The following is a 26,807-nucleotide window of genomic DNA, read 5'->3' on the forward strand; positions in this document are numbered from 1 at the left end:
ATTTAGAATGAGTATAGACCCCGAAAGCCCCGACTATTTTACAGTAAAAATGATCATGGTAGCTCATTAGTAAAACCACAAGTCCAATGTTTAGAGACTAAAACCACAAGTTAGACCATTTGCTGCATTTCATCCCTCTTCCCAACACTATCTGTCCACTGTCCTGTCCTCTCAGGAATGGCATTAAAAGCAAAAAATAATCTCAAAAGAAATAAGAAAACAGCAATGGATCTCTCTTATAATTGCTTGAAAACACAAATCTTCACAATACAAAAAGGTTGTTCTTTTTATCATTATATTGATATTTGGTTGTTTCTTTTATTGAAAAAGCCAGACAAGCTTTTATACCTTTTTCATTTTTATACTTAGCTAAGCACAATATACAGTAGATGTGTGAATGGTTTCATTGTTTTCTCGCTGACTAGTTTATCTAAAGCACTTAATGTGTAAACACAGTAATGATCTATTGACTTGCTTTTCCCAGAGTTCTTGGTCTTTTTAGTGGAGGGAGTTTGATCTTTTATGGGGGTTTTTTTCCCCTTTTTTGTATGTTTAAGCCTTTCAATGACAACAGAGGTTTATTTTGACTTATTTTGGGGAGGTACAGACATCATGTTGCCCGAAAAATGTTGCTTAAACATTTAGCTGCTGTGCATAAGTTAACGGAGAGCCTTCACCAACTGAAGCCAGAGGCAGGATGTGAACTTTCCCTTTGTGTCTTGGGAATTACCTCCTTGAGGTGACATTTAAGCAGCAGACACATTTTGTCTTCTCACACAAACTGTACAATCTATACGATCGATGCATATGTTCATCTCTTTGTAGAGGATCTTGATCTGGTTTTATGCTTATGTGTTACTTAAGACGACTGAATGGACTTAAAAAGAGGAATAACAATATTAAATGCTTGTGCACGGTCAACACATATTTCAGATTATTCAGAATCAACTGATGATTATTATGATGGTGATGTAGTCATAAGTACTTTTAATTTTTTTGTAGATTGTATTCCGAAAGATCAGCGATGTGAAACGAGAGGAGGAGGAGCGTCAGAGACGTAAAAATGAAGCCCCTCTGAACTTGCCACCGGATCACCCAGTACGAAAACTCTTCCAGCGCTTTCGGCAGCAAAAGGAGGCTCGACTGGTTACGGACAAACCAGAACTTGACGAACACGACATTGAGAAGGGCCCCTTGTACGTGAACGTCCCTTTGGCTAACACAGCCATTACAACCACCAGCATCATCACTGTAACGGAAAGCCCTGCAACCCCCTCATCTTCAACACCCTCATCTTCAACATCCCCCAACGGTACTCCCTCAGAGAAGTCAAAGCTGCAGGTGCCAGTACCTATTTCTCTGGTTGGAGGCCGTGCTGCTGAACCACTCAAAGTCAAAGGCTGGGGTCGCTTCAAGGAGTCCATGGTCAAAACTGACAACTGGAACAAAGTAACCAAAGCTGAATCCATGGAGACTTTACCTGAACGGACCAAGGTCCTTGAATCACAGATATCTTTAAAGAAGACAGACTCTTGTGACAGCGGGATCACCAAAAGTGATCTGCGTCTGGACAAAGTAGGCGACTGTCGCTTGACGCCCCAGGACCGCAGCCCCGTCCAGCCTCCAGACACCAGGCACCCCTTCTACCCAATCCCAGAGCAAACTCTTCAGGCCTCGCTTCAGGAGCTCAAACTGGAGCTGAAGGAAGACCTCAAGAATCTGAATGTTCGCGTGTCTGGCCTGGAGGCGCAACTTACAGAAGCACTTAACCTACTGAAAATGAGGAAATCAAGTTCTGGCTCTCCACAGCCTCTTTTTGATGTGTCTAGACCTGCTTCACCAGAACTAGAGAAAGAGGACATCTTCTCTTGAAGGATTAAGGAATAATCGGGAACGGTCTACTGCAAAATTTAGCTGGAATCCAGTAATATCAAGATTACTTGGATAGCTGAAGCTGCACCATTTACAAAAGGTGATAGTGTTGTCTTTAGGTAGCACCAACCTTCATCAAAGGTTTGTACCTGATGGTAAACCTGCAAAGGCCAGGTTGCTGTCCAGCTCTTGGTGTCTGACTCTGAATAAAAACTGACAATGCAAGGTTTGTACATAGAGGTTATGTTTGTACATGTTTTTCCATTGTATTGTAATGGAAAAATAGCTTGAACAGTTTGTCTTTAGTCCAAAATCTTTTTATGACATCAGATTCTAGGAGTTTCAGCTAAACCATGCTGAATCTGTGTTGCAAGGTTCTAATAGAAACAGCATGACCCACTGGTTTGTTATTGAATCATTTGTATGGGATTCTTTGCATGCCACATAAAGTACACGTATTCCTCATATTGCAGACAGTGCGTGTTTGATTATCGCAGCCAGGCAGCAATTCATTTGCATTATTTCACAGTGACAGTAAGAAAGGATGGTCTTTGCAGATGTTGAAACATTTGCAGAGTAATTTCCTCAAGCAATTGATGAAGTCTTTTATTATATCAACTGTCAGGATCATGATGAACTTTAAACAAGATAAAACAGGCCAAGCAATCAGATTTCAATCATAATCTAATACATCTTTCAGCAGAGCTGATAACTTCCATAAACCACGGACAGATGAGTTTGATGACACTGTATGAGAGCCAAGCAATTTAAGCTTTGGTTAAAAAATAGGAAGATTATAATTTATTTATGTTAAATAAAACAAAATAAAGTCCAGGCTTGTTTGTGTTATTGTTCCAAGACATTAACTGAAACCTATGTAAGTGATGATTTCTGGCCTTTAATGTCTGCTGAGGTAATTTTTACATTTGTTACATCAGTAAGCATGCACGATTCAGTAAGCATGTCAGTCCGCCAGAGTAAAAAAACAATCATCAAATGACAATGCCTGACACAATGTATCTACAAAATAGGGGGCAAAGATCAAACTCTTAGAGTAAAGATGAAGGTTGTTTTGTCATACAAGATGATTCTGAGGGTTTCCAGTGCTGGTGATCCTTTTCAGGACTGTGATTGCCTTGTTTTGTGGCTGACATTTGGAGTCAATTTCAACTTGCTTGCAGTGAAAATGTTTCCTCTATATGCACTTTTGAAATGGGAGACAACCAAGCAGGAAACCAAAATGTTTAAATCATGAGTCATTTCTTGACGGAATAACAAACATGTTGAAGAAATAGTTTACAGAGCAGTTTACACAAAAATGTATGATAGAAAAATATTTTTTGAAAATGTGTTTGTTTTTTAAATAAATGTTCAGTTACCAAATGTACTCTCACAGATGAACTCTAGCACATTAGCTTCCTAAATTAGATTGTTTACCAAAAATGAATCTGTGTAAAATGAATGTATCAGTGTAGTGTTATAGAAAGCAATGAGCAGATATCAGTAGACGGGTCAGGAGGACCAGGGGGCAGAGTAAGAGAGCGGCTCAAGCTTTTTGTCTGAACAAAACTCTAAAATTGGTTTATAAAACAACGTTTAATTTACAGAAAAAGACGCCTCCAACTTCCAGTTAATCAGAACCATGAGTTTTGATAATTAGCAATAATTGTTTATATTTTATAGATCACAGAATTCATGCAGATTCCAGGTATTGAAGACAACAGTAGATGTTTGCAGTCTATAGTAATTCTTAATCATATTTATGATGAATAATAATATGTACCTACCAATTGATTGAAATGATGGGTAAAACATTAAACACATTTTAATATGTTTTGCTTCCATCTTCAGAAATGGGAGTCTTCGCTGTTTTCCTTTTTAATATTTCAGTCACTTACAAATATTCTTCAGCTACTTTGAGGTTTTGACAGTTGGTTGGAAAAAAATCAAGCATTGTGAAGATGTCCTTAATTGTGACACTATTTGTCACAAACCCAAGTTTTGTTTTGTTTTTCTTCTACAAATAAACAATTTAAGAAAAAAAACACATGATGGTGTTATGCATATTTTCAGATTTAAAAAGAATCAGTCATCTACTATCCAAGTAAAAGTTGGGACATTGTTTCAAATGATAATAAAAGCAGCGGTGACTATTTGCAGGGGATCGATTGAAAATAGCACAAAGAGAAAATACCAAATGTCCCAACTGAGAAATGTCCTTGTTTTTGGAATTTGATATGCCCAATTTGGATTTGATGGCTACAACACGTTAAAAAAAAAAAAAACTGAAAGTGGCAACCGAAAAACGTAAAAAGTTGTAATGATTGTGAAAAAAAAATTGGAATATTTTAAAGTTAAAAAGGAGTCTCTTCATATTGAAGCCAAGATCTTACAGGGTCATAAATATCATGACTTGAACTGGCTATATGGAAAGGACATAGACCGTGATGACCACCCACTGGGAGCTGAACAGAGTGTTTTCTAAAAGTTGTTACCAGCGCATGACTCAAAAGCCAGCATCTGTGATTGTAAGGGGGTGCATTAGTGCAAATGGCATGGGTAACCTGCACGTTTCTAGGCATCGTTAATGCTGAACCAAATTATGCTGCCAAATAGACAACTTCTTTTTCAGTGAGGGCCTTGCTCATTTCATCAAGACAATCCCAACCACATTCTGGATGTATTACAACAGCATGGCTCTGTAGTAAAAGAGACAGGGTCATATACTGACCTTTCTAAAGTCCCAAATAGTAGAAAATATTTGGAGCATTCTGAGGCGAAGGAGGCCTTGAACTGTTGACAAACTGAAATCCTACATTAAGCAAAAAAAAAGAATCCCACTTCCATAATTACAGAAAATGGTTTCCTCATTTCTGGAAACACTTAAAATAAATAGTGACGCATCAGAGTGGTCAACATGACCCTGTCCCAACTTGTTTTGAAATGTGTTGCTGGCATCAAATACAAAAAGGGCATACGGTTTTTCATATTCAATATTTGATAGTTTGATGGTTTTTGTGCTATTTTCAATCAAATATGGGGCTTCAGTGTTCTGCAAATCATCAATTTTATTTACATTTTACGCAACCTCCCAACTTTTTAGGAATTGGTAATGAGAAAACAAATAGGCCGATTCCATAATAAAGATCATCATTACTTGCATTCCTATTCAATATTGTAAAAATGAGTTTCCCCTCAAATACCTACACTATTAAACTCATCACTCCAACTCACATCTCATTTATCTTTTTCAATAGAATTGTGACTTTTACTTTGATAAATGATCTGATTATGTCCTTCAAATGGTAAACACCAGAACCAGAACTCAAAATGTTTCATTTCGGTTAAAGCATAAGCGTTGTACGTCTTCCTGATCTATCGTTAGTATACCTTGAAATGATTCTTTAATATAGAAAACTTACGGTTATTCTATATTATTTATTATTCATATGGATTAATGTATGTTCCCTACATACCTTCACTCTTATCCAGACAAGCCCAAGATGGACACAGCTGAGGGGGGAAAGGTTTTTCTCTGTAACACATTCTTTCCCATCAAAAATTCAGCTCGCTAAAAATAAAGGAGTATGACATGAGAGAAGTGAGATCTCCTCTGATTTAGAGCCACTATTTGAGGGGCTTTATGGGTCTGGTTCTGCAGAGAAAATTGTGATCTTAGAGAAAGGAGAAAAAAAAGTCATTTTGCTACTGCGTCTGTATCACAGAGAATTCATAAAGCTGGTGCTGAGTAGAGTCAAGAGCTCGGAAATCAAAGAGGTTGAAAAGACAGCTGATAGTTTCACTGAGGAATCCATACTGAAAGAAAGATGTAAAAGTTGTGTTATTGCAGACGGTTTTCATGTGAATGTTGAAGTCTTTAGAACTACAATAACATTTTGCATAATGTCTTTACATGAATATTCCTCGGTGTATATATTCTGCGTGTGTTTACATCAACTTGAGTATCCCGCTTCTGAGCAGGTTTTTTTGAAGTATCCAGTTTTTGTGTTTGTGCATGGCATGTACCGGTAATCATCATATCTTGAATCCAAAAACCGGGAAAAGGCTCGTAAACCAAGATACTCAAGTCCATGTAAACACATTCACTGATGAGTGACAGATTTTGGTTGACTAGCTGACAACTCCTCTGACACTCATTCAAATGATTAATCAATCAAAATATCTGAGCTAGCTTAGTCTTATCATTTTGAATGGGACATCATATGACAAGAGGAATATTGGGAGAAAAAATACTCTTCATTTTAAAAGGTTTTTTTTTTGTCAGCTACAACAGCATTGATACACTGTCTTATAACAAAGAATTGGTAGGGATTACTTTTAATTACTGTATCCTGGGTTTTTTATTTTTTTATATTTGTTTGTTTTATATTTATTCCTCAGGATCTCACACGCTACTTTTAGTTGTTGTTTTTTAACAAATTATTTGAAGCACCGCAGGACAAATGCAACCAACTCTCAGTATGTTAACCTAAAGAATATTAGGAGGAATAAACAGGTCCATTTTTGTTTTTATGTTCTTTTGCATCTGTCATTACTTTTTTGACATGATTCCACTCATGATTCTCAAAGATGAACTGTGGAGAAAGTAACAGGAGTTGACAAGATTAGCATAGTAATGGAAGAAGCTATGCTAAGTTTGATTTTTGTTATTAGCCAAAAGCTGACAATGAGGTTATCCAAGGATGATGGGGGTCTATCAAATATCACACATTTACACTATTTCTCATCTTTGAGAAATCCTTTCTTTAATAACAAATGACCGTGGTTAGGGAGGCTTTCCATTTCCACTTCTTCAGCCTCTTTGCTAAACTAAAATGAATGACCCCAAATGTCCAAAATTAATTCAAATACAAAATAAGAATATAAAATAGCATAATAACTATATCAGTCCTTGGTATACAAGTCCATTTGTTTTCAAATATTTTAAATCTAGTAATTCACTGACTTCATTATTTGACTGTTTATGAAAACAAACTGGTGAGAAATGTGATCCTTTGTGTAAAATGTTACAAGACAGCTCAAAATGTCACTATAACTTATATAACCTGAAGTCAGGTCATTATAACTTCAAACATGCAAAAAAACACCCAACAGTGTGATCACGACTGTGATGATGAATTTAATGTCATTAACAGGAAAACTTTGAGGCTGCTCTGGCTCGCTCTGAATAACAATCAACAATGCTAAAAAAAAAAAATAGAAAGTTTTGTTAGAAAAATACTTGTGTTGAAATATTTTCAGCCACTGGTTTACTTCACCACCGACACATTTGAATGACAGAATTGGCAGTACTCATAACAGATATTTGAGTCTGTTTCTGTTGAGTTACTTTGTTCTCTCATGTGGAATGTTTTTTTTTAAAACACTGTATGGTTTCCAATTCTCCTCTGGTTTCTTTACATTTTATTGAATCTAAACATTAAGGGAGGATTTTTAAGATTTTTGTCAAGAACTCTGTAAATACGTTTGTTTTTTAAATCTTTGAATGCATCCCAACATTCTAAAAAAGGAAAAAAAATTATACTAACACCTAATGAATGTGATATTATATAGGATGAAGGATCAATTCAGAGACAAGATTCTTAAAAGCAATATGTTTCTCTGTGCTGTAACATTTATAAAGAAAGGTCCAAACACTAATGATTCTACCGAAAACCTTAAGCTATTAATCAATTGAATCATTGAAAAAGACTTTTATGGCACTGCAATACCGCTTTGTCCATGTCATGACATTCGACTACTTTAAAGCATGAAACACTGTGCCTTTATCATAGTGCCCCATTTCCAAGCCTGCGGTGAGAAAAGCTAATGTTAAACATCAAAACTTCTGTCACCTCTTTCAAACTAATTGAACAGAGAAGTATTTTTGTGGTCAGCTCCAGAAAGCTGCCTTATTATGAAACCCGACATGCATATCTTTAATATATATTTATGCACAGATTATACTGCAATGTTTAGATTCTGGAGTTTGAAAGTTTGACATTTAGGTTTAAACGTTTGAAATTTGGTGAAAGGTAAATGTTATATGCACATGCCTCTCTGTTCACACTACATGTGATGAGAAACTGTTTCAAGCACAATGGGAACTCTTTGTTTTGAACTGTGACATACTGTACTGTTAACAATAAATATTTTATAAATACTGTATGCCTGTCTGCTCTCTCTGGAGAATGCTTTGAACTGCATAGCATCCATATTCTCTTTAGATTCTCGGACATTTGATCAGGGTGATTATCGGAGAAGGTGTAACTCAGCAGGTGTATTCTGCTGCTGATCTTCTTAAATCAGATTAAGCTCACAGTTCAGCGCGTGTTTAAGAGGATTTCTCACTGACCCTCTGCTCATAATGATCCTTTCTAATGCCCCTTGGGTTGTATTAATCCTAACAGCACATTAACTAATGGAAACACTTGAGGCTAACCAGAATAACAAAATGCTGTTTACACAGTAGGACCACATTACATTTATCATAGACCCGTGCATAACTCAGATCAATGATTGAGAAACTTTACACACACACCTTTGGGACCTTTGTGGCTTGAAAGTAAAGAACCGGTGGGGCAGAAGCAACCTGAGAGTTTTATGTAAATGATAAATCTCAGTGATGGCAACTCTTACTTAAAATAAACATATTCTTAAACTAATCTTCTCACTTGTCATCTCCTGCAGCTGTTTGCTTTCCTTGCTGTGCACTGTGAATAGTAAGAGGATCAGGTTCTTTTTGCAGCGTCACACTTTCTAAGCTCTAAAGACACAATAAAGCACAGATAAGCTCATTAAAGCAGCTTCTTATTTCTTGTTGAAACACAAGAGTTGGTCTTTAAAATGTGTTGACAAACTATTTAACGGGATAACTGATCTTTTTTTCAGATAAGGATCTAAAGGATAGAAAAGAATGGTACACTTAAAACAGTGTGTTTATCAAACTAATGGTTTGAAATTGAACAGCCCTTCATTAAATCAACCCAAAACTTCTTAAACTTATCCAACTCATCACCTGAACTTAGATAGCTTCAAGTTGGTGTCATTTAAAAGAGTTGCAAATAATGATTGTTTCAGTATTTTATCATTCACACAGTATTTTAAATTCATCACTTGTTTGTTTTGGATAAAGTTCAGGATACAGTGAAAGCTTTGACTAAATCTTTTCCAGAGTGACTTAAAAAAAAACCTAATTAGTATTTAATTGACCATTTCATTTTTTTTAAAGATTTTTTGTCTTTAATCGTAGATAGGAAAGCTAGATTGACAGGAACATGTCGCCATAGATTTTTTAAACTGCAACCAAAGCATAAAATGAGTCTGTCTCGTTATGCGTTGCTATATTTAAACTCAGCGTTAACATCCAAGGAGAACCTGCCACAGACCGAGTATGGGATGTCAAAAACAAACATGTCTTTTTCACAGTTAAAAAGGTATTGCACATGCTTTATCTTTTGAAAACAGTCAGAACTTTTTGATGTATCATCAACTTATAATAAAGAGTTTTAATGTTTTTCAATCCCAACAGTTTAAATGTACTTTAAATATGTTGAAGGAATTTCTTATTCTATGGGAGAGCAAGGTAACCCCTATAGCAAACAAAAAAGGAAGGGCATCCACTTTAAGGTTGGGGGTTCGATCCTCAGCTTCTACAGCAACATTTCCTATGTGTCCTTGGGCAAACACTTAACCTCAAATTGCTTCCGCTGCTTCGTCGGCAGTGTATGAATGTGTATGAATGGAGTACTTACTTCTGATGTGTGAATGGGTGTGATTGGGTAGGTGTGACATGCAGTGTAAAAGCACTTTGAGTAGTCAGAAGACTAGAAAAGTGCTATACAAGCTGAAGTCCATTTCTCAATTACCATGTATGTAAAAAAAAGGATATTCATAAGCGTTATATTTTAAATTCAAGATTTTAATCCATTTATGGAAGAAGGAATTGCAAATTTGACATTTCGGAGGTACAAGGTGTATACAGAATGTTAAAGGCTGTGTTTTTTTTAACACCCATGAGGAAAAAAAAAAGCTTTGACCAGTGTATAAATGTCATCTACCATTGTGACTGTATAGAATTAAAAGCTACTGTGCAGTCAGTGTAAGGCTTTTAAAAATACATAAACCATGAGTTTTATTCTACTTTAGCCAAATGGCCTCTGCCGAGGACATAATGACATCGATCAGATTCCTGCGGCTCTATTCAGCCTTCTGTGCCTATTGTCCGAATATGAATACACAACTGCTTTTATGCTGAGCTAAAGGACGGTAAATATAAAATTAGCATTTCTCCAGCTTTACTGCATCACTGAGCAATACCTTATCAGAGTCATAAAACCGAGACGGATTCAGAGCCCTTATTTTCATTCAGTTTCTCAGAATAACAATGGGTCTTGTGAAGGCTATTGGGTTGAAAAAGAGCCTGGAAACAGCAAAGGCTGCTCATGTATACTACCTTGAATTTACTAAATGACACTATTTTGCTATTGCAGTTTCTGTGTTTCTTTTTACATTTCAGAAAGATTTTGCCTGATGTGGAAAGTGGCAACTCAGCTTCACTTCAGCCAAGTCTTGACTTTCTGGGGCTTCGGGCCAGATTCACCACAGACTCTCTGGCTGGTGTGGACGAGGCAGGTTGTTCTGGTTGTTTGTTAGCAGTTATTCACACCTCTAAACAAAGTCAAGGTGACTCATGGTGGGTGGGAAGTCCGCTCGAGCCCAATCTGAGCAAAGCAGTAGAGGAAAGCCAGCATAGGTGGGAGCACGGTAGACCAGCCTGAAATCAGAAGAAAACCCTTTGAGTTATTTATTTTTAAATGTTAGTAATCCTAACATTTAAAATATTTGGTCATTATCTTGTTTTATCCCAGATCAGGGTTCCACCCCCTGCAACAAAAAATATTTATATTTGAACTGAGCTAAAAAGTAATTGCTTTGTCTTGCTAAAGACTTGCATTCTATTCAAGAGGTAAATAGACAATAGAATTAGTAACAGTAGTGGCAGTGGCCAGGTTTTCTGCTGTACAGTGTATTATTGTTATTCTCTTTTTCTATTTATAGCTGCTTCTTAGAAAGTCGAGCAGGCAGGTAAGGACGGCTTGTGTGCGCCTCCTCCCAAACTGGCTTCCCTCCAGATTATCTCAGAAACCTGCACCTGCACCCACAATGCTTTTCAATGGTCTATTCTTTTCTATTCATGTCAAAATCTAATTCAGATACACACAGTCTGCATCATGCACAGCTGCCAGTTTCTCGGTCTGCATAAGAATAAGGTTGCATTGGCCAAGGCTGGAAAAGACATATTTTGATGACAGTTGCACAACCAAAAAAGGAAATACTTCTCACTAATGCCAGTTTATTATAAAGTTAGTTTAATCACATTTGATCACATTTGAAAGACCTTTCACTGAAGTTTAAGTCTTGCTGACATGTCGAGACATCCCAGGGTTTTGACTTGGCAGGTATTTAAATTTCATTAACGCTCTCAGTGTGAAATATATTCTGCAAGCAGTCATCCAACTTCAGCTGTAACATGACTTCAATCTAACACAGGAAGAAACAGAACTTAAAGGACGCATCCACCACAAGCCAAATGTATATAACTTCTGGAATTAATTGAGAAGAGAGATTAAAGTTTCTGCTATTTTGGAACGTAGCAGAAATGTTTTGAGGGCTCTGCTGTTCTAAATAAGTCATTATAAAGCAGTGGAAAAGAGATGAAGAGTGGAGCAACCTTTAATGAATAACCCAGTTATGTCAGTTGCTTGACTCTAATCAACAGGTGCTGTAATTACACAAGAGTTTCTTTTGCAGCTTGATTAACACGCTGCTTCCAGTTCAATTGAGGTGAAAAGGCCAAATGAGGAGAGATGCATCTGAAAACCAAATATATCATTGATTAATGAGCAGAAAGACTGTGCTTCTCAGTAAAGTAGAAATAGACACTGTATTGGTTTTATTCTTATGCATCTCTTTGGATACATTTTCATCGGGCTGAATGAAACACAGGTTAACTTGTGTTAGTTAGCAAATGTAAGCTTGTTTTAGCTGTGCTATTAGCACTGCTTGATAAACTGTCTGTTTTATTAATCAATCAATCAATCAATCTGTCCGTCAGTTTGATCAAGACTGAAACACATAAAATATTGGTTAAACTTAAACAACCTTTTGTAGAGACATTCATTCTCATCAAATCCCCAGGACTTTGTTGACTCCTGACTTTTCCTCTTGCACCAAAATGAGGCCAAAACCTGGTTTTCAGTGAATGAGCTCTACATTTGGTGTTATTGTCGTTAAATAAGGGAAAAGTTTTCCCTAAGTCTCTACATCATGTAAAACTTTCAGAGCAGTATGTAAGTTATCTTCCTATATCATTTCATTAGACATTCAGGAAACATGCTATGTTGAAGTGCAGGCTTCTCCAAGAACAGTGCAGTTAAGTTTCGATTCTGGTCCAGAATGGTCTTTATTTGTTTTGTCCAGAAAAGGTGGGCAGGTTTTTTTTGGACGCCCCTCGGTTTGCCTGGTTTCCTAGATTTGAGATCAGTTATCACTGCAAACCTACAGGAGTTGCAGCGATGGAAGCAGGCAAGCAAACTGGTTGAGATATAACGGATTCTACCAGATCTAAAAATGAGCACTTTTCTAATAAGCTCCACGTGTCGGCGAAATGGCAACCCCACATGCACCTTGACTCTAGGAAGGAATATTTAGCTTAAACAGACAGAAAGCGCGATTCAAAAAAATCTATTGGATTGAAACCTAAATAAATGAACAAACAAATTATCTGAATTCCTTCTTCGATAAATTAAGCTTTAGATTTAATATTTTACCTTCAACCCGACAGACAGAAGTAAAGTAGACAGAAGTATCTGACTAAGTTTAAATGCTGTCATATTGCACAAAGTTAAGTTTTTTAGACTGCAGTGACTGACAACACACTACAGACTCTATACTGTCCAAATCCCAATGTTTGTTTGTAGACAACACTATCTGTTCTCTGTTATGATTGTTGTTGAAATGGTTACAATCGCAGAACCTGTAGTTACAATCTTCAATATTTTTAGCCCCAAGGGTTAAAAAATGAGTCTTAACTTTGAACACAGTGACAGAAATTAGATATGAAGGTCAACAAGTTTCTTCAATGTATAAAAGGCTGTATGTCTTTTGGTATGTTGCACATTAAACAACTCTATGTTCTCAGTAAAACACATACACAGGTGAAACTCAATGAGACGCCAAGTGCATACTCAGTCACAATGTATGACCTGAGAGTGTGATTAAGGTTTCTTTTTTTGCCTGTGAGGTCAGAGAGCAATTACGCTTCTGCCGGCACCAGTAAAAATCCTAGACAGGCTGATTTAAAAGCATTGATCTTATGTTAATGAAGGAAACAACAACTCCCTCCCCCGGTGGTATATTATGCAGACACATGCAGACAAAAGGAATGGCTTCAGGCATATCTGGACGGTGCATTATATTTCAGTTTCAAACACGACAACACAAACACTCAGTGAGATGAACACAATTAGCAAGTGGCTCCATCAATGCTCTATTCAAAATCCGCCATGTTGAATCTTTATTATTTAGTATCAAAGTGGGTCAAATGTGTTGTTGCACAAGCAAACTGAGATTCTCAGTTGAGTTTATAGCGCTTCTCTCAATAATTCACAACAGATATGGTAATTTCAAGCACCCTGTTCTTATTTTTAGACAACTCTTAATTTATTTAAAACAAGTCTACAGTATGGTATGTGTGAAAAGGGGGCAGAAGTGCAGGAGGAAGCGTGTTACACATGGCCAGGCTTACATTTATTTTTTAACTGGTGACTGGAATATGACCTTTTTCAGACTGATTTAGCTCTTGAAGCTAGAGGCCGCACAATTGTGTGACACAATCAGAAGCCAGAATGCTCCAGGGTTGAAGAACTGATAGTGATTAGAGAAAAATACTGTCGAGAACAAAAAGTGAAAAACCAGAACAAGAGGGAATATTTTTGAATAAAGAAACGACTGAACACAGACTTAATGTGTAATATAACTATTTGAAATGTGAGAATTTGATCAGAAACAAAAATAAAACTGTTGTCAGATCCGGACAGATGTCATTTTATTTTCACCTACATGAGCCGTTGCTTTTCTTTGTAGAGTCATAAAGCTGAAATGAGGATAGTTTGTCTTGCTTGCGCTGGTGTTGTACTTGGTGCAGGTATTAAAGGGGTCACCTTATGGCCTTTTTTGGGGTTCATATATTTAATTAATGTGCCTACAAAAGTATGTTCACAATCGCTAATGATCAAAAAACCTAGCAGTTTTCACATACTGCCGCTCCATGCACTCCCTCTATTCCGACTCTGCCTGCAACGCTCTGTAGTGCCCATGTTCCCATTCCCCACGTCTGATCTGATTGGTCAGCCGGTCCGCTCTGTCGTAATTGGTCAGTCACTCTGCACTGTTCTCGGAAATGTCACGCCCCTTTCACCATACCAATCCTTGCCAGTCTGACACCGAAGGAGAGGAGGAACAACCACGACAACCTTTGAGTTACTAAATATTTTGCATAATTGCAAAAATGCAATTAGCAAAATCTATACTTTATGTCAACAACAGAACAAATTGCCATTTGTATTTGAGAGGGAAGGCTCAAGGCAACAATAGTCTCAACTCTGCAGGTGGTATTACTTGAACGCTTTTTTGCCTCTTATGGCTCATTGATTTGGTTTTATGAGCCAGCAAGTTTACTGATGATTCAGTCTCTTGGTTCTTATCTTAGCTATAAGCCACAACAGCGGGGTGTGTTTTCAGCAAAGGTCTTAGATATACTCCTGATCACACATTTCTTGTTTAGGACGAAACAGCAGACAGAATAGGTTAGTGCTGGTTAAGCTAGCGGTGTTGGCAGAGACTACGAGACGTGTGTTCTTTGAGTGCGCAGAAACAAAATTTCAAATAAAGTTGTTGTTGTTCTGTGTCTGGTAGATTTGTAAATAGGCAACTCTTTGCTTATACATGACATTGGTACCAACTTTACATGACAATATCACTGTAGGGTTTAGAGGTTGTATTGTTAAGTGGCCAATAACACAAAAACAAAAATCTATTCTGCTAGAATGATTAGACTATGCATTTTGTTTTAACTTTTTTTTAACAGTTCTTAGAAAGAATACAGACATATATATATATATATATATATATATATATACATACACATATATATATACATACATACACATATACATATATATATATATATATATATATATATATATATATATATACATACATATATACATATATATATATACACATATATATATATACATATATATATATGCACTAAGCTGAGCTCTGGGCACTGACTCTGCTCCCAGCCCAGCAGCGAGAGCAGCTCAGATCGCTTATCATTAGTAGTCAGGCTTCAGGAGGGTCTGCCATCTTGCTTTAGGTACCAAATGAGCCAAATAAAGACACAGGGAACAAAAGGAGACTGGCACAAACATAAAGCAGATGTCTCTTTTTAGGGGACTTTGCCCATGGAGATGAAATAAGAACCTAAGAATAAACAGAGCCCAAACATCTTCTGATATTACTGTTATATAACCAAACCTAAAGAGGAGCAGCGCCATTTTATTAGATTTAATTTGTGATTATTTTCTGACCATGTGAGGCCTCTCCTGGTCTGATAATCCACATGGGAATTTTTTATTTTTTTTAATGCCAGCTGAAAAAAGCTGAGCAATCCTGCAAGATGAAGGCAAACACAGATTCCACTGAGTGATTGTTGTAGAAGGCAGTTTACCTTGAACGAAGACACGCTTCCAGAAGATTCTTCCAACATGTATCCCCCCAAGGAACACCAGATTAGAGAGGATGAGCATGGCAGTGGAGAAGGCAGAGAGAAGGGCAACGCAACGCCTTTCCATCGCCGCAGAGAAATTCTGCTCCTGGGAAATCAGAAAGCACATGCAGGAGAACCACAAAAGATTCTCATCATAAATCTGAGAAACAAAGAGCAGCAAAGCACCTGGCACTAATGAACTGTGGGACCATAAACTAGGGGAGAACACAGTATGCTATCAGCCTTTAGCACAATTTGGAGAACAAGAACCTTCTCTTAAAGCTAGAAGCTTAAGAAGTAGGAATAGCCTGAAAGTAAATCTCAACAATGTTTTGGAAAGAGAATTTTACTCGCATTAATGTTTGCGCGTTAACCATAAATGCCAATTGGATGCCATTGGATCCGATCAGCCTGCACATACTGTATGAGCTCCAGGCATCATCTCTTACTGTACTTAGATTCAATGTGCCCTTTATTTCTAGCTTACAGGAAAGATATCATCATGTCCACTCATCTTAAGCTAATTGTAATTGAGCTAAATAGAGCCTCTTTTAACTGAATCGCTTGTCAGATCTAGTTTCTTGGATTTCAAACTTACAACAATGGAGTGAATAAAGGATGAAGCGAAGAGTGATTTCAGCCCATTCTCCACCAGGACTCCTGCCCAATTCATCAGAGCCCAGTACCGCAGGTAGTCATGGCCTCCGTGCCAGAGGCAGACGAATCCAAACGCGAGGCCAGTGGAAAACATCTTGTAAAGAGGACCGTGATGTGAACCTCCTAATGGCACATAGATGTATCTAGAACATGAGTACATACATACAATGTAACAGATCTTTAAAGAAGATTGTAACCTGTACGACCAAACAGAAAACAGCAAATAGTGATGGTATATGACAGATACATACAGGCCAGGACATAGATGTAAAACAGCCAGATGTGAAACAGAGGTGGGGGGTTAGAACCCATGGCGCACAAAGGTATTGGTCAGCCTGTCACATCAATTATCATGTCATGTTCATTGATTTTTCATTAAATATATGTTGCTTTGAAGTCCAGTGTAGAAATGGAGACACACCTGGGAATATCAATCCCCCCCCCCCAAGTAGTTAATATTGCTACAGCTGGGTTAATGATTCCATATTGTTTTCTGTGATTCACAACAAACCTTTTTGTAAGGCATGGGAGCTGCAGAGTTGTCCCGGGTGGATGAACACAGGTAATACTACTGTGTGCGCGCACAGCTGGTTGCTATAATAAAGAAGCTTCAAGCTTACTTTGGGAATCATGCTTGACGGACGCTTGCTGCTGTTTGGCATTTTGAGGCAACACTGAACGCAGCATCAAGGCTAAATGTAAAGGCTGCGCTGGTTTGTCTGCATGCCTATATTACACTTTGACGCACATCAACACACTTTTTACAACAAAGACTATTTTTTTGTAACAGATGGCTTCTTTTTTCGGTTAGGTATGGTCTTACTTCAACATTTTGGTTAGTACATTGAGAATAAGCTGTTAAAAAAAAAGAACTAGTTGGTCAAATAAAGAGCAAATATCACTTTTATTAATACTATAACACAATGCTGCCGTTTACAGTCTTTGGTTATAGCCCACTTGATGTAAGTAACATTCCTCCAATCAATGCAGAATGTGGTGCAAGCTGTGAAGAGAAATGGCCTCAGATATTGTGTGAACCTCGCTGCCCGTTCCCAGAGGTACCGAGAGCCTCAACATGCTACATCACTTCAACACGCTTAGAAAACAAACGTCACGTTGTGCCCAGTGTTGCTGAGCTGGGAACTAATTATCACAGCCGCCCTGTGGCTAATCAATGTTCCTGAAAGATGAGCCAGCATTTTCTGAGCCTTAAATAGAGTGGCCAGCTTGGCCATATTGAAGGATGAAAGTAGGAGCAGAAACAGATGGAGAGGAACCAGAGAATTAGAGCAAGAGCAAACCTCATCATACAGAGAACACATCCAGCTATTTAGATTGATTCTAAACTAATCAGATCAAAAATATGATCATTTTTGGACACACATTAAAACCCTGAATAATCACAATCAATGTCTACCCGACAACTGGAAACAGATGGTGCAAATGTGAGTGCACATTTTAAAGTTATTGTCATACAGAGACATACAGTACAGCGTTGTTGATCTTTCTTGCTATGAGTGCAAAGTTAATGGCTGACCCCCCACTTATTTATTTACAACTAATCCCCCTCAGGTTTCAGGATTAAATGCTCCTTTTCATATGCTTCTGTGATAACAGGCGGTAAGAGCTCTTTATGTGTGTGAAACAGACACCATGCAGACAGAGAAGCGTAATGGAATGGCCAAGAATGAGCCACTTAGCTGCCCAGGGAGACGGGGTGTCAGTGAGTCATGTAGAGCACATCACTAAACACCTACGCACTCATCTAGCGCTCTTCAGACAATTTCAACAGAATTTCAGAACCACATTAAAACCTCTTTAAGAGCACTTTCACTAGAAGGAACGACGGGGTATTGTGTCATGGGTATCATTTTGCATCTGCACAGGGATAATTACAAGTGATGCCATTAAGCAGGAGAATACATTTCCAATGGACACGGACTAAAATGGAGACGTGCATTTGCAATTTAAATTTAAGGTTCTTTAGCTAATTAATTTGGGCTTTTTTTTTTTACAGCCTGATATGAAATACATCATCATTAACTTGTTTTTAAAAAACCTAAAATGTACAGGAACAGTATCATTAATGACAAACAACAGCTAGAAAAAGTCAGGTCAACACAAGACTAATTAGACAACATTTTCACACACGTTGTGTTTTCTGACAGCCGTGCAACTCTAGCGTTTCCTCAATGTAGCAACCAGCGTCTACCAAGTGGACCAGAAACCCCCGATAGGCTGCATTCAACCAAGTGTGCATCATTAAAAGGCAGACAAACTAACAATGTGCATTGTCCAAAGTATGAATGAGCAAACACATCATGCTCCTATTACATATGCACGTTAAACAAAGAGGCACTTCTCAAGAGAGATACATAAATATTAACCCAACAGAAGAACTATTCACCAATAACGTCCTACCTCATAATCATAAGAAAGCCTACATGCAAATGCAGCATCCTCGTCCATTATGTCCAAACATGTGGGCAGGCAGCTGGAGGATGACACCTTTTAAAGGTTTTTTTTTAAACTGATAAGTTCAATACCCCACAGGAAACGAGCTCTTCACAGTAAATGTGCAATAACAGATACAGTTTGATTAAACACATGCTACACCTGATAGAATAAAAAACCTATGAAGAAATGTGTATTATGTAAAATTATAGATTGATAGACAAACAGATCGACAGTAGATCAACAAATAGAATGATTGGATGGAAAGATAGAAAGAAACGATAAGAAGAGACAACAAATAGACAGAAAGAAAAGAATTGATTAGCATGACAGACTGACAGACAGAAAGATAGACGGACTGACAGATGGATATAACAGATTAAACATTGAGACAGACAGATTAAAGGTGGATTCATGTTGGGATTCTGTGAATACAATAACAAGGAGTACGGTCTAAGCCTGCTCTCTATGTGAAGACACTTGAGATAACATTAGTTGTGAAGTAAAAGGTTGATTGACTGACAAACAGACAAAGAGAGAGAGAATTAACAGACAGACACATACAGTTGATTAAACACAAGGACATACAGACAGAGAAGAAGAAATAAAGATTGAAAGATCAAATTGATGATACAGATGAGTTTACAAAAAGATAGGATGGATAGAAAGATAGACAGACATTAACAGACAGACCTGTGGACAGAGGAATAGACACTCTGATATCTGTTATTTGATTTAGAGGCTATTTCACATTTTTTTGTAAGCATTAACATCTGAATTAGTCCGTCCGCTGCTCATTGAGTGCCTCTTACCTGATGAGCCATCGATACAGGCCCTCATCAAAGTGCCTGTGAAAGAACAAAAATGGATATTTCAGTCACAAATTTACATAATAATATAGCACTGAAACACCTGAGCACTGCATCTCATATAAACTGAGGCATGTGCTGTATGTACAATGTGTGTGTGTGTTTCTTTTCACTAAGAAGAACAGAAAAAGCTTTTCCTTTCTTTTTACATTTTTTTTTGTGCACAGCCTATAAACTGAAGCTGTTTTGTGAATGATGTCAGCGGACAGCTTTATGCATTCCATCAATGTTGTCAACATTGACCAGCTCAGCACACACAGGCCGGATTGGAGTGCCTTGGTGTCAGCACATTGGTCCATCTTGTCTGCAGCTGGTGCATTTTTACTGCAAGACCAAACGTACATCCTCCCATCTCAACTTTACGTGCTCTTAATGAAGAGAGCATTTTATGATCGCCTTTTACATTTAGTGAACGTCCGATTCTGTAATGAGAAAGCGGAATAAAAATGATGCTGTTCCTGCCCTGGTAATTGTACGGGTCATTGCTCAATCAGTCATGCTTATTTGGCCCGCTCATAATATCTTTCATTGCATTTATTAATAGGAGCACGTTTGTTCTGTCTAAGTTGAATAGGTTTATCCTGCTTAAAGTAATGAAGGCTTACAAAGAAGGTAAGGTCTTACACATTCAAGTTATAGTGATCCCTTTTAGTTGAAACTTTCAGAGAGGTGTGAATTCAATGTTATGATCACTTTTGTTCAGATGACTTCTTATACAGTATTTTAGTGTCTTTATGGCTTAGGTTAGGTGTTTTCCAACTCCTGAATTTGATAAGAGTGCTACAATATTTAAACTTTATTATTACTACTATTAACATATCACACTACACAGAGAGATGTGTCTCTTATACAGTATATCCCACACTGACTGAAATAAATGGGGGGAGAGAAATAGAAGTGTTTTTTGTGTAATACAATATATTTCAAAATCTTCAGCCTCTAAGAGATTACTTTTTAGGTGAATTAACGGGCTTCATCAACAGTTCAGTAAATAACAAACACACACACATTTATTAAGGTAGATTGCAGGATTATTGTATACGACTGCAACAGTTATGTTGTGTGCTAACTAGTAAACTGGCAACAGAGTCGTATAGTACAGCTTGATTTGTATCCAGAACAGTGTTCTTTGTCCAGACATGTTCTGCATCCTGGAAGACATAAAATCTAAACGATGAACTCAAACAGGATACTGACACTAACATATGTTTCCAAGCAGTGAAAACTGTCCCTGTTGTAAGCTTTTTTTTTTCTTTACATTTTCAGTCTTGCTGATTAAGGAGATTTAGCCCTGTGTAACAAGCAGTGCAGTGTGTGTGTGTGTGTGTGTGTGTGTGTGTGTGTGTGTGTGTGTGTGTGTGTGTGTGTGTGTTCTAAACTTGAGCAATTGTGACCCCTTCAGCATCAAGCAGGCATAGACTTTTACTTTGCCCTGTTCACAGAAGTGGTAAATGAGCTTCATAAATGTTGCCATCCCTCAGCATTTATTTTTATTATGTCAACTCTGTCAGGGGTTAATTTGTGTGTGTGTGTGTGTGTGTGTGTGTGTGTGTGAGAGAGAGAGAGTTTTTTGTGTGTGTTTTCTGGAATAAAAGACTGTAATCAAAACCTTTTTGGATGTAAAGTAAAACATATATGATTATATGCATACATGCATATACATTAAAAGGAAAGAGCAGGATCACAAAATCAGCAACAGGGGGCAGTGTAAAATCAAACGTGTTAGACAACTGGAGAGCTTTCAAATCTAATTTTATTCCTCTCAAAATGACGTGCCCCCCTGTCAGATTGAATGCCTACTCAGCATTCATATCCAGCTCATAACTGAATCCAGCTACATTCACAGAAATTCTATTTTAGAAATGGTATAAAACAACAGAATTACCTCCCAAAGTATTCAAACATTACATGTTTCTTTAGTTTATTACTGTTTCCATTAAAATACCTAGTTTCTTCATGTAAAAAAAGCCATTTAATACATTCCCTTTACTTCTAATTAGCCACCACTGTTTAAGGAAAGACACAAGCTTAACCTCAGTGCTTCATTCTATCACCTCTTTGAGCTTAACCAACAATCCTTGACTATCAAACTTTCCTAGTCATACTCATCAGACTTCTGCAGGCTGCGGGATGTCATAACTTTGTACAATTCAACCATAAAACCAAATATTCTGGAGTGAACGCGCGCATGTGTGAGTGTGTAATATTTAAAAACTCTATTTAAGGCATCTCTGGGTTAAGCTAAACAACAAGTAAAGATTGTCTTTAATGTATCTGTGCTTGCTGTTGTTATTTACTGAATAAAAATTGTCAGATCTCTATCAAAACTGACTCACACTTCTTACCGCCTTAAGTTTAATATTTAGACAGTTTTTTTTCCATGCTACTTCTAACCTGTTATTACTTTAAAAACATGAGAAGTGGCGAGTAATACTCCAACTGACCAAACAGTTTAAGCTGGAGTCTGAAAGCTTGACAGCATGTTCTTAGTGCAGTGGTGACCTATTGTTCTGATTGCCAGTAATGACAGAAGATGAGACAATTCGCCTTGCTCAGTCTGAATCTTACTGCCAAAGCAAAGTGAGCACTTGAGGCACTTGACACCAAATGTACCTTTCTCTAAAGGATACCATAGACGCAAGCTTGTCCAGTCACTCAAGTGTGTCAGAATAGTACAAGCGCAATATAAAATTGTACTAATGTCAGTGGTGTTAACTGGAGCTGGTACAACTGTATGATCTTACCTCCACATTCCTGTGAAACTGTACATGATGCTGACACATCGAGGAAGCTTTGGAGGAACTAGATTATCTGAAGTAGCCAGCATGGATGGAAGACCGAACAGAACCAGATACTTAACAAAGAAAAACTGGACCAGGGCCAGGGCCAGACCTCCTGTGAATGACAAAAAGAGAGGGTTAAACCAGTTACTATATAAATAATAAAGTTCTGATCTTTTCAAAGACAATCTCCCGTGTTTCAAAGCAAGGAAATTGTATTTCTAACAGGCACGATGTTATGGGTGTGCCTTAAGGGCCTGGGCCCACCCACATGTGCTATTGGCCCACCCTAATGACTGGGAGAAGATAGACTTTCTTTATTATTTTATACATTCATAGTTAATATCTGAATGCAATTTAACCCCTAACATACAGTTTACTCTTTTAAAATGTGAAATCATTATTTTTCCTTCTAGTGTAAGAGTAGTTTTGACCAATCAAATCAAGCTATTTTACACTACCCAGGCTTTGAAATTGCAATCACTAGCTGGAGAAAAAGACTAAAATTTCGGAGGTACTTTTTGTCTAAATAATTGGCTTATGAATAATTTAGAGGGCTGTTACCAAAATAAGCATAAACCAAACCCAACCTAATTGTTCCAAGTATTCTACAAAGAATCCGTGGGGTACACAAAACCTGGTTGATTATGCATTCTTTTTTTTTTAAAAGCACGAAGCAACTGAATAAATACCCAACAGACAAAATGATGTCTATCCAAACATAATCAAAATTACTCCAAAGATCACGACGACTGGGGTATGAATCAAGGCCAATGAGTGAGTTAACAATCAGCATAACTGATGGAGGTTTGAGAACTAACTCGTTCTTGTGGGGGTAACATTTTTTTTTTTCTAATTCTGCATCTTTATAAAAATGTTTGTCTGAAGTGGCAGAGAAGGACTAAAGCTAGAACTCAGTGTTATACTGACAAGCACACTATAAAGACTCACCTAAGGCCCAAGGAGGAAGAATCTCTAAGTAGGTCTCATTAGACTGGATGGAGTGCATATATATTACATGGATCATGTATTCTGCGATGCACCACCACAGTATGATCCGTCCTGATCTTAGCACAAAGTAGCTAAAAGCAGATTTGTCCTTGTCACTCTCCTCAGCAGGCCTCCACATCTGCGAATGAAGAAAGTGAGCATGTTGTTAAAGTCACTTTTGAATCTTCACTGTCAAAACAAAAAAAAACAAGATAGAGAATTTTAGCCGAAGGGGAAAAGTGACAAACTGGCAACCTAAATCAAACATATGGTCATTTTTCACAAGTCTGCAAAATTCAAGTAATCATTTTCATCACTACCATTGTAAAAAATAGTCCACTATGTTGATGTGCTGTGTACTAGGCTTCTTAAAATATGACCTGACATCATCTGTACTTACGCGGTGCAATCAGCCTCAGCCTCTTCCAGACCAAAATAAAAGAGGCAATTTCAAAGTGAACTGCAGTTTAATACAGGAAAAGCTTTTGTCATCACTCTTACCTGCTCAACATAGTCTTTATATGTTATAATGGGTCCATTGTAGAAAAAAGGATGATAGAAGGTATATGAAAACAGCCAGTAGAGCTGCTCTATTCCACCACGTTCTAAGGGGCACCAGCAATGCTCCAGGCTGAAGCTGATGAAGCGTAGACCGCATACAGCGACACTGAAGAGCAGCAGATAGTACTCCTCCTCGGTCTCATACCAGCCTCTCTGTGTAATACAGAAGCACTGCCAATTATTTTTAACACAATCCAGGGCAATCTTTTTTACATGTGACAGTTTGGAACTAAATATGGACATGTGCTTAAAATCACACTTTTATTTTAAAATACATACTCAACATTAGCAGATCACCACAGATATAAACAAGTAGGCTTAAAACAACTTTGAATGAGCTCTACTTGACCGGGTTGGGGATATAATTGCTTTCAAATTGAATTTCATTTGTGTGCATGGGTAGGGTGAACAGAAACGAAAGAGGCAGATTTTTGGAAGCATTCACAGCCTGTCATGTCTATTCCACTTAATACATTCAAATTTGAAACCATTGTGACTGGGGTTTCCTGGTAGGACTTCACCTGATTTGTCAAATACCTGCAGTTAAAGGGTGTGTTTGGATGACATGTTAGAAAAGAGGGATGTGGGATGATAATGTGTCCACCTTAACTAACCAGTCAATGTTGAACTTAATGGAATTGATTTTCTAAAGTCATACTAAAACAAAATATCTTCTTAGCTGGTCTCTAATTCATTGTGTTTATCAAGGTAAGAAAATGCAGTTTAGTAAAATGTCCCTTGAAAAAGATTGTCCTTTATTCTCAGTAGTATAGATGTTTGACTTTGAGGACTGTAAGTGAGCATGTTTCTCATTGTCTGCTCATATATTATACAGTGTTTCCCCTACCATTATTATTTTTTAATTATTATTATTTTTAGATTAATTTTTACTATACTTTATTGTAGAGATGGGATAGTGGATAGAGTCGGAAATCAGGGAAATAAGTCATTTAGGTATGATACCTTTTTGATAGAAAAGGACAGCTGTCATTAAAAGTAACGCATGAACAGCAAGATTCCTTCAAGTGTTTGTGTCGGCATGTGTCGGTGTGTGTCCCCCCTCCCCCCAAAGCTGTAAACCTAGGGGAAACACTGTTATATGATATTTTTAAAATGCTTTTACACATTAAAACTTATATTGTTGTATGAACATAGAAAAAGATGCCAAGTTGACAAACGGCTGCACAAAGCGCCCCCTTGTGTTCTATGCATATATGACACTAGGTGATTTAAAAAGTATAGCATTAAAGTTCAAAACACACATAAACAAACACACATCAAGTGGCCCAGGTTAAACCTACATCTTTATATTGTTTTGTGACTGTGTTTTTATATAGCACAAATTATTTTGAAATGTGTTGAACTTATTCATATTAATAAAGCAAAACAATTAAAAATGTTTTTTTTTACTTTGACTCTCACCTGTATCTCTTGAAGTTGTTGAATATGAAAAGTACAGAGCAGCAGCAAATTACAGGCCCAGGACAGAGCCGGTTTTCGTAGTTGGGCCACAGAGAAGGAGAGGCCCAGATGTACCAGCAGCACACTCACACCTTTAATCCCCAGCACATTTGTGGCAGCTAAGAGGCCATACAATGTGAGTGCTGGCAGCCTTAACTGTTGAAAAACATCAAAACATATTGGATTTAAAAGCCTTACTCCTAATGACAATATTCAACTTACCGGTAACACTCCTGTAGCAGCTGTTTTCCTACCTTGGGGTAAAAGATGCTGGTCAATCTTGATATCACACCATGACCAATCAGAGTCCAAAGCAAAGACCTCTTTGCCCATCCGGTCCAGAAACTCCACTCAAAGTCAGATGTGTCCTAAAAAAAAAAAAAGAAGTAACTTCAACATGGGCCATTTGAAATACAACTGTATCCTGTTAAAATGTGTGTAAGGGCCATTATTTAATGCATCAAAAAATGTATACAAGTCATAATTTTATGTTTTTGTTGTGGGGGGGGGGGGGGGACTTGTGTACACAATTGAGTTACACAAATGTTTGTTAACTTTAGTTCAGTCAACAATTTCATTATCAAACTTACCCTATTAAAACCATTGAGAAGGCCCTTTTCCAAATGGAATTCTCTCTGTAATCCTGCTTCATGCTCTGAGGTGCAAAACAGGAATTACAGACAATTATACTTCCTGATCGTTTATCCTCAATTCATTAAACAAATACGTGGATACGTTTGAATCTACTTTACCTTTGGAGAATATATGCAGCTGGTAGAAAGAGTACAGATGAGATCCAAAGGATAGCACCCAATAGGTTAGGATCTCTATCCACGGCAGGGGTGCCACTGCCAACTGGGGCTGTGGTTTCGATGTCATCATGAGAAATCAATGTGCTCTAGTGCAACCTAACACAGAGTAGTGTCACTTTAAATTGAAACTGAAATCACTTTTTCATATTTATAAAATGTTTTCTTAAAGCTGTCAGAAATATTTATTATACAGATATCTACACATTTCGAAAATAGACTGTTAGTCTTTTTTTTATAATTACTTCTTTATCTTAATTAATTAAATATCTTAATTCTTCTTAAGAAAGAAGAAAACACATTGTCAATGTTTAATGTTCAAAGTCATTTTTTTTATTATACGGACTAAAGTAAACCTAGTTTCCCGGATGGTCGGCAAACAGCGATCACTGTCGTTGCTAGGTAACACAGCGACGAGAGGCTGCAGCCTATGACGTAGCTCACACAGTAAAAGTAAAGAAGCAAGCGAGCAAGTAAACCCGCACAACGTTACTATACTTCGGTATGGCTTTTTACG

At 37.4% G+C, this 26,807-nt stretch overlaps 2 protein-coding genes across 7 annotated transcripts in view; one reads left to right on the forward strand and one right to left on the reverse strand.

Annotated features, from left to right (window-relative positions):
* The window catches only part of kcnh1a (potassium voltage-gated channel, subfamily H (eag-related), member 1a), a 47,351-nt gene extending 39,313 nt beyond the window's left edge, over window positions 1–8,038 (forward strand). For all 4 annotated transcript variants that reach the window (XM_065959806.1, XM_065959807.1, XM_020653123.3 and 1 more), the window contains one exon: window positions 1,003–8,038. In XM_065959806.1, coding sequence (XP_065815878.1) covers window positions 1,003–1,872 — 870 coding nt within the window. In that variant the 3' untranslated portion in view covers window positions 1,873–8,038. The remainder of the gene's footprint in view (window positions 1–1,002) is intronic.
* The window catches only part of hhat (hedgehog acyltransferase), a 46,064-nt gene that overhangs the window by 18,597 nt on the left and 660 nt on the right, over window positions 1–26,807 (reverse strand). The window contains exons 2-12 of one of the 3 annotated variants that reach the window (XM_065959808.1): window positions 26,234–26,389; window positions 26,072–26,136; window positions 25,736–25,849; window positions 25,443–25,637; window positions 23,961–24,173; window positions 23,421–23,598; window positions 22,434–22,584; window positions 19,633–19,668; window positions 16,308–16,509; window positions 15,671–15,815; window positions 8,155–10,648 (exon numbers count right to left, since the gene is read on the reverse strand). In XM_065959808.1, coding sequence (XP_065815880.1) covers window positions 10,563–10,648; window positions 15,671–15,815; window positions 16,308–16,509; window positions 19,633–19,668; window positions 22,434–22,584; window positions 23,421–23,598; window positions 23,961–24,173; window positions 25,443–25,637; window positions 25,736–25,849; window positions 26,072–26,136; window positions 26,234–26,363 — 1,515 coding nt within the window. In that variant the 5' untranslated portion in view covers window positions 26,364–26,389 and the 3' untranslated portion in view covers window positions 8,155–10,562. Of the gene's footprint in view, window positions 1–8,154; window positions 10,649–10,684; window positions 11,748–15,670; window positions 15,816–16,307; window positions 16,510–19,632; window positions 19,669–22,433; window positions 22,585–23,420; window positions 23,599–23,960; window positions 24,174–25,442; window positions 25,638–25,735; window positions 25,850–26,071; window positions 26,137–26,233; window positions 26,390–26,807 lie in introns of those variants that run through there. The other 2 variants (XM_065959809.1, XM_065959810.1) reach the window with 2 other exon arrangements.

This window comes from Labrus bergylta, chromosome 10 (genome assembly GCF_963930695.1).
Source record: "Labrus bergylta chromosome 10, fLabBer1.1, whole genome shotgun sequence".
Taxonomy (NCBI): domain Eukaryota; kingdom Metazoa; phylum Chordata; class Actinopteri; order Labriformes; family Labridae; genus Labrus; species Labrus bergylta.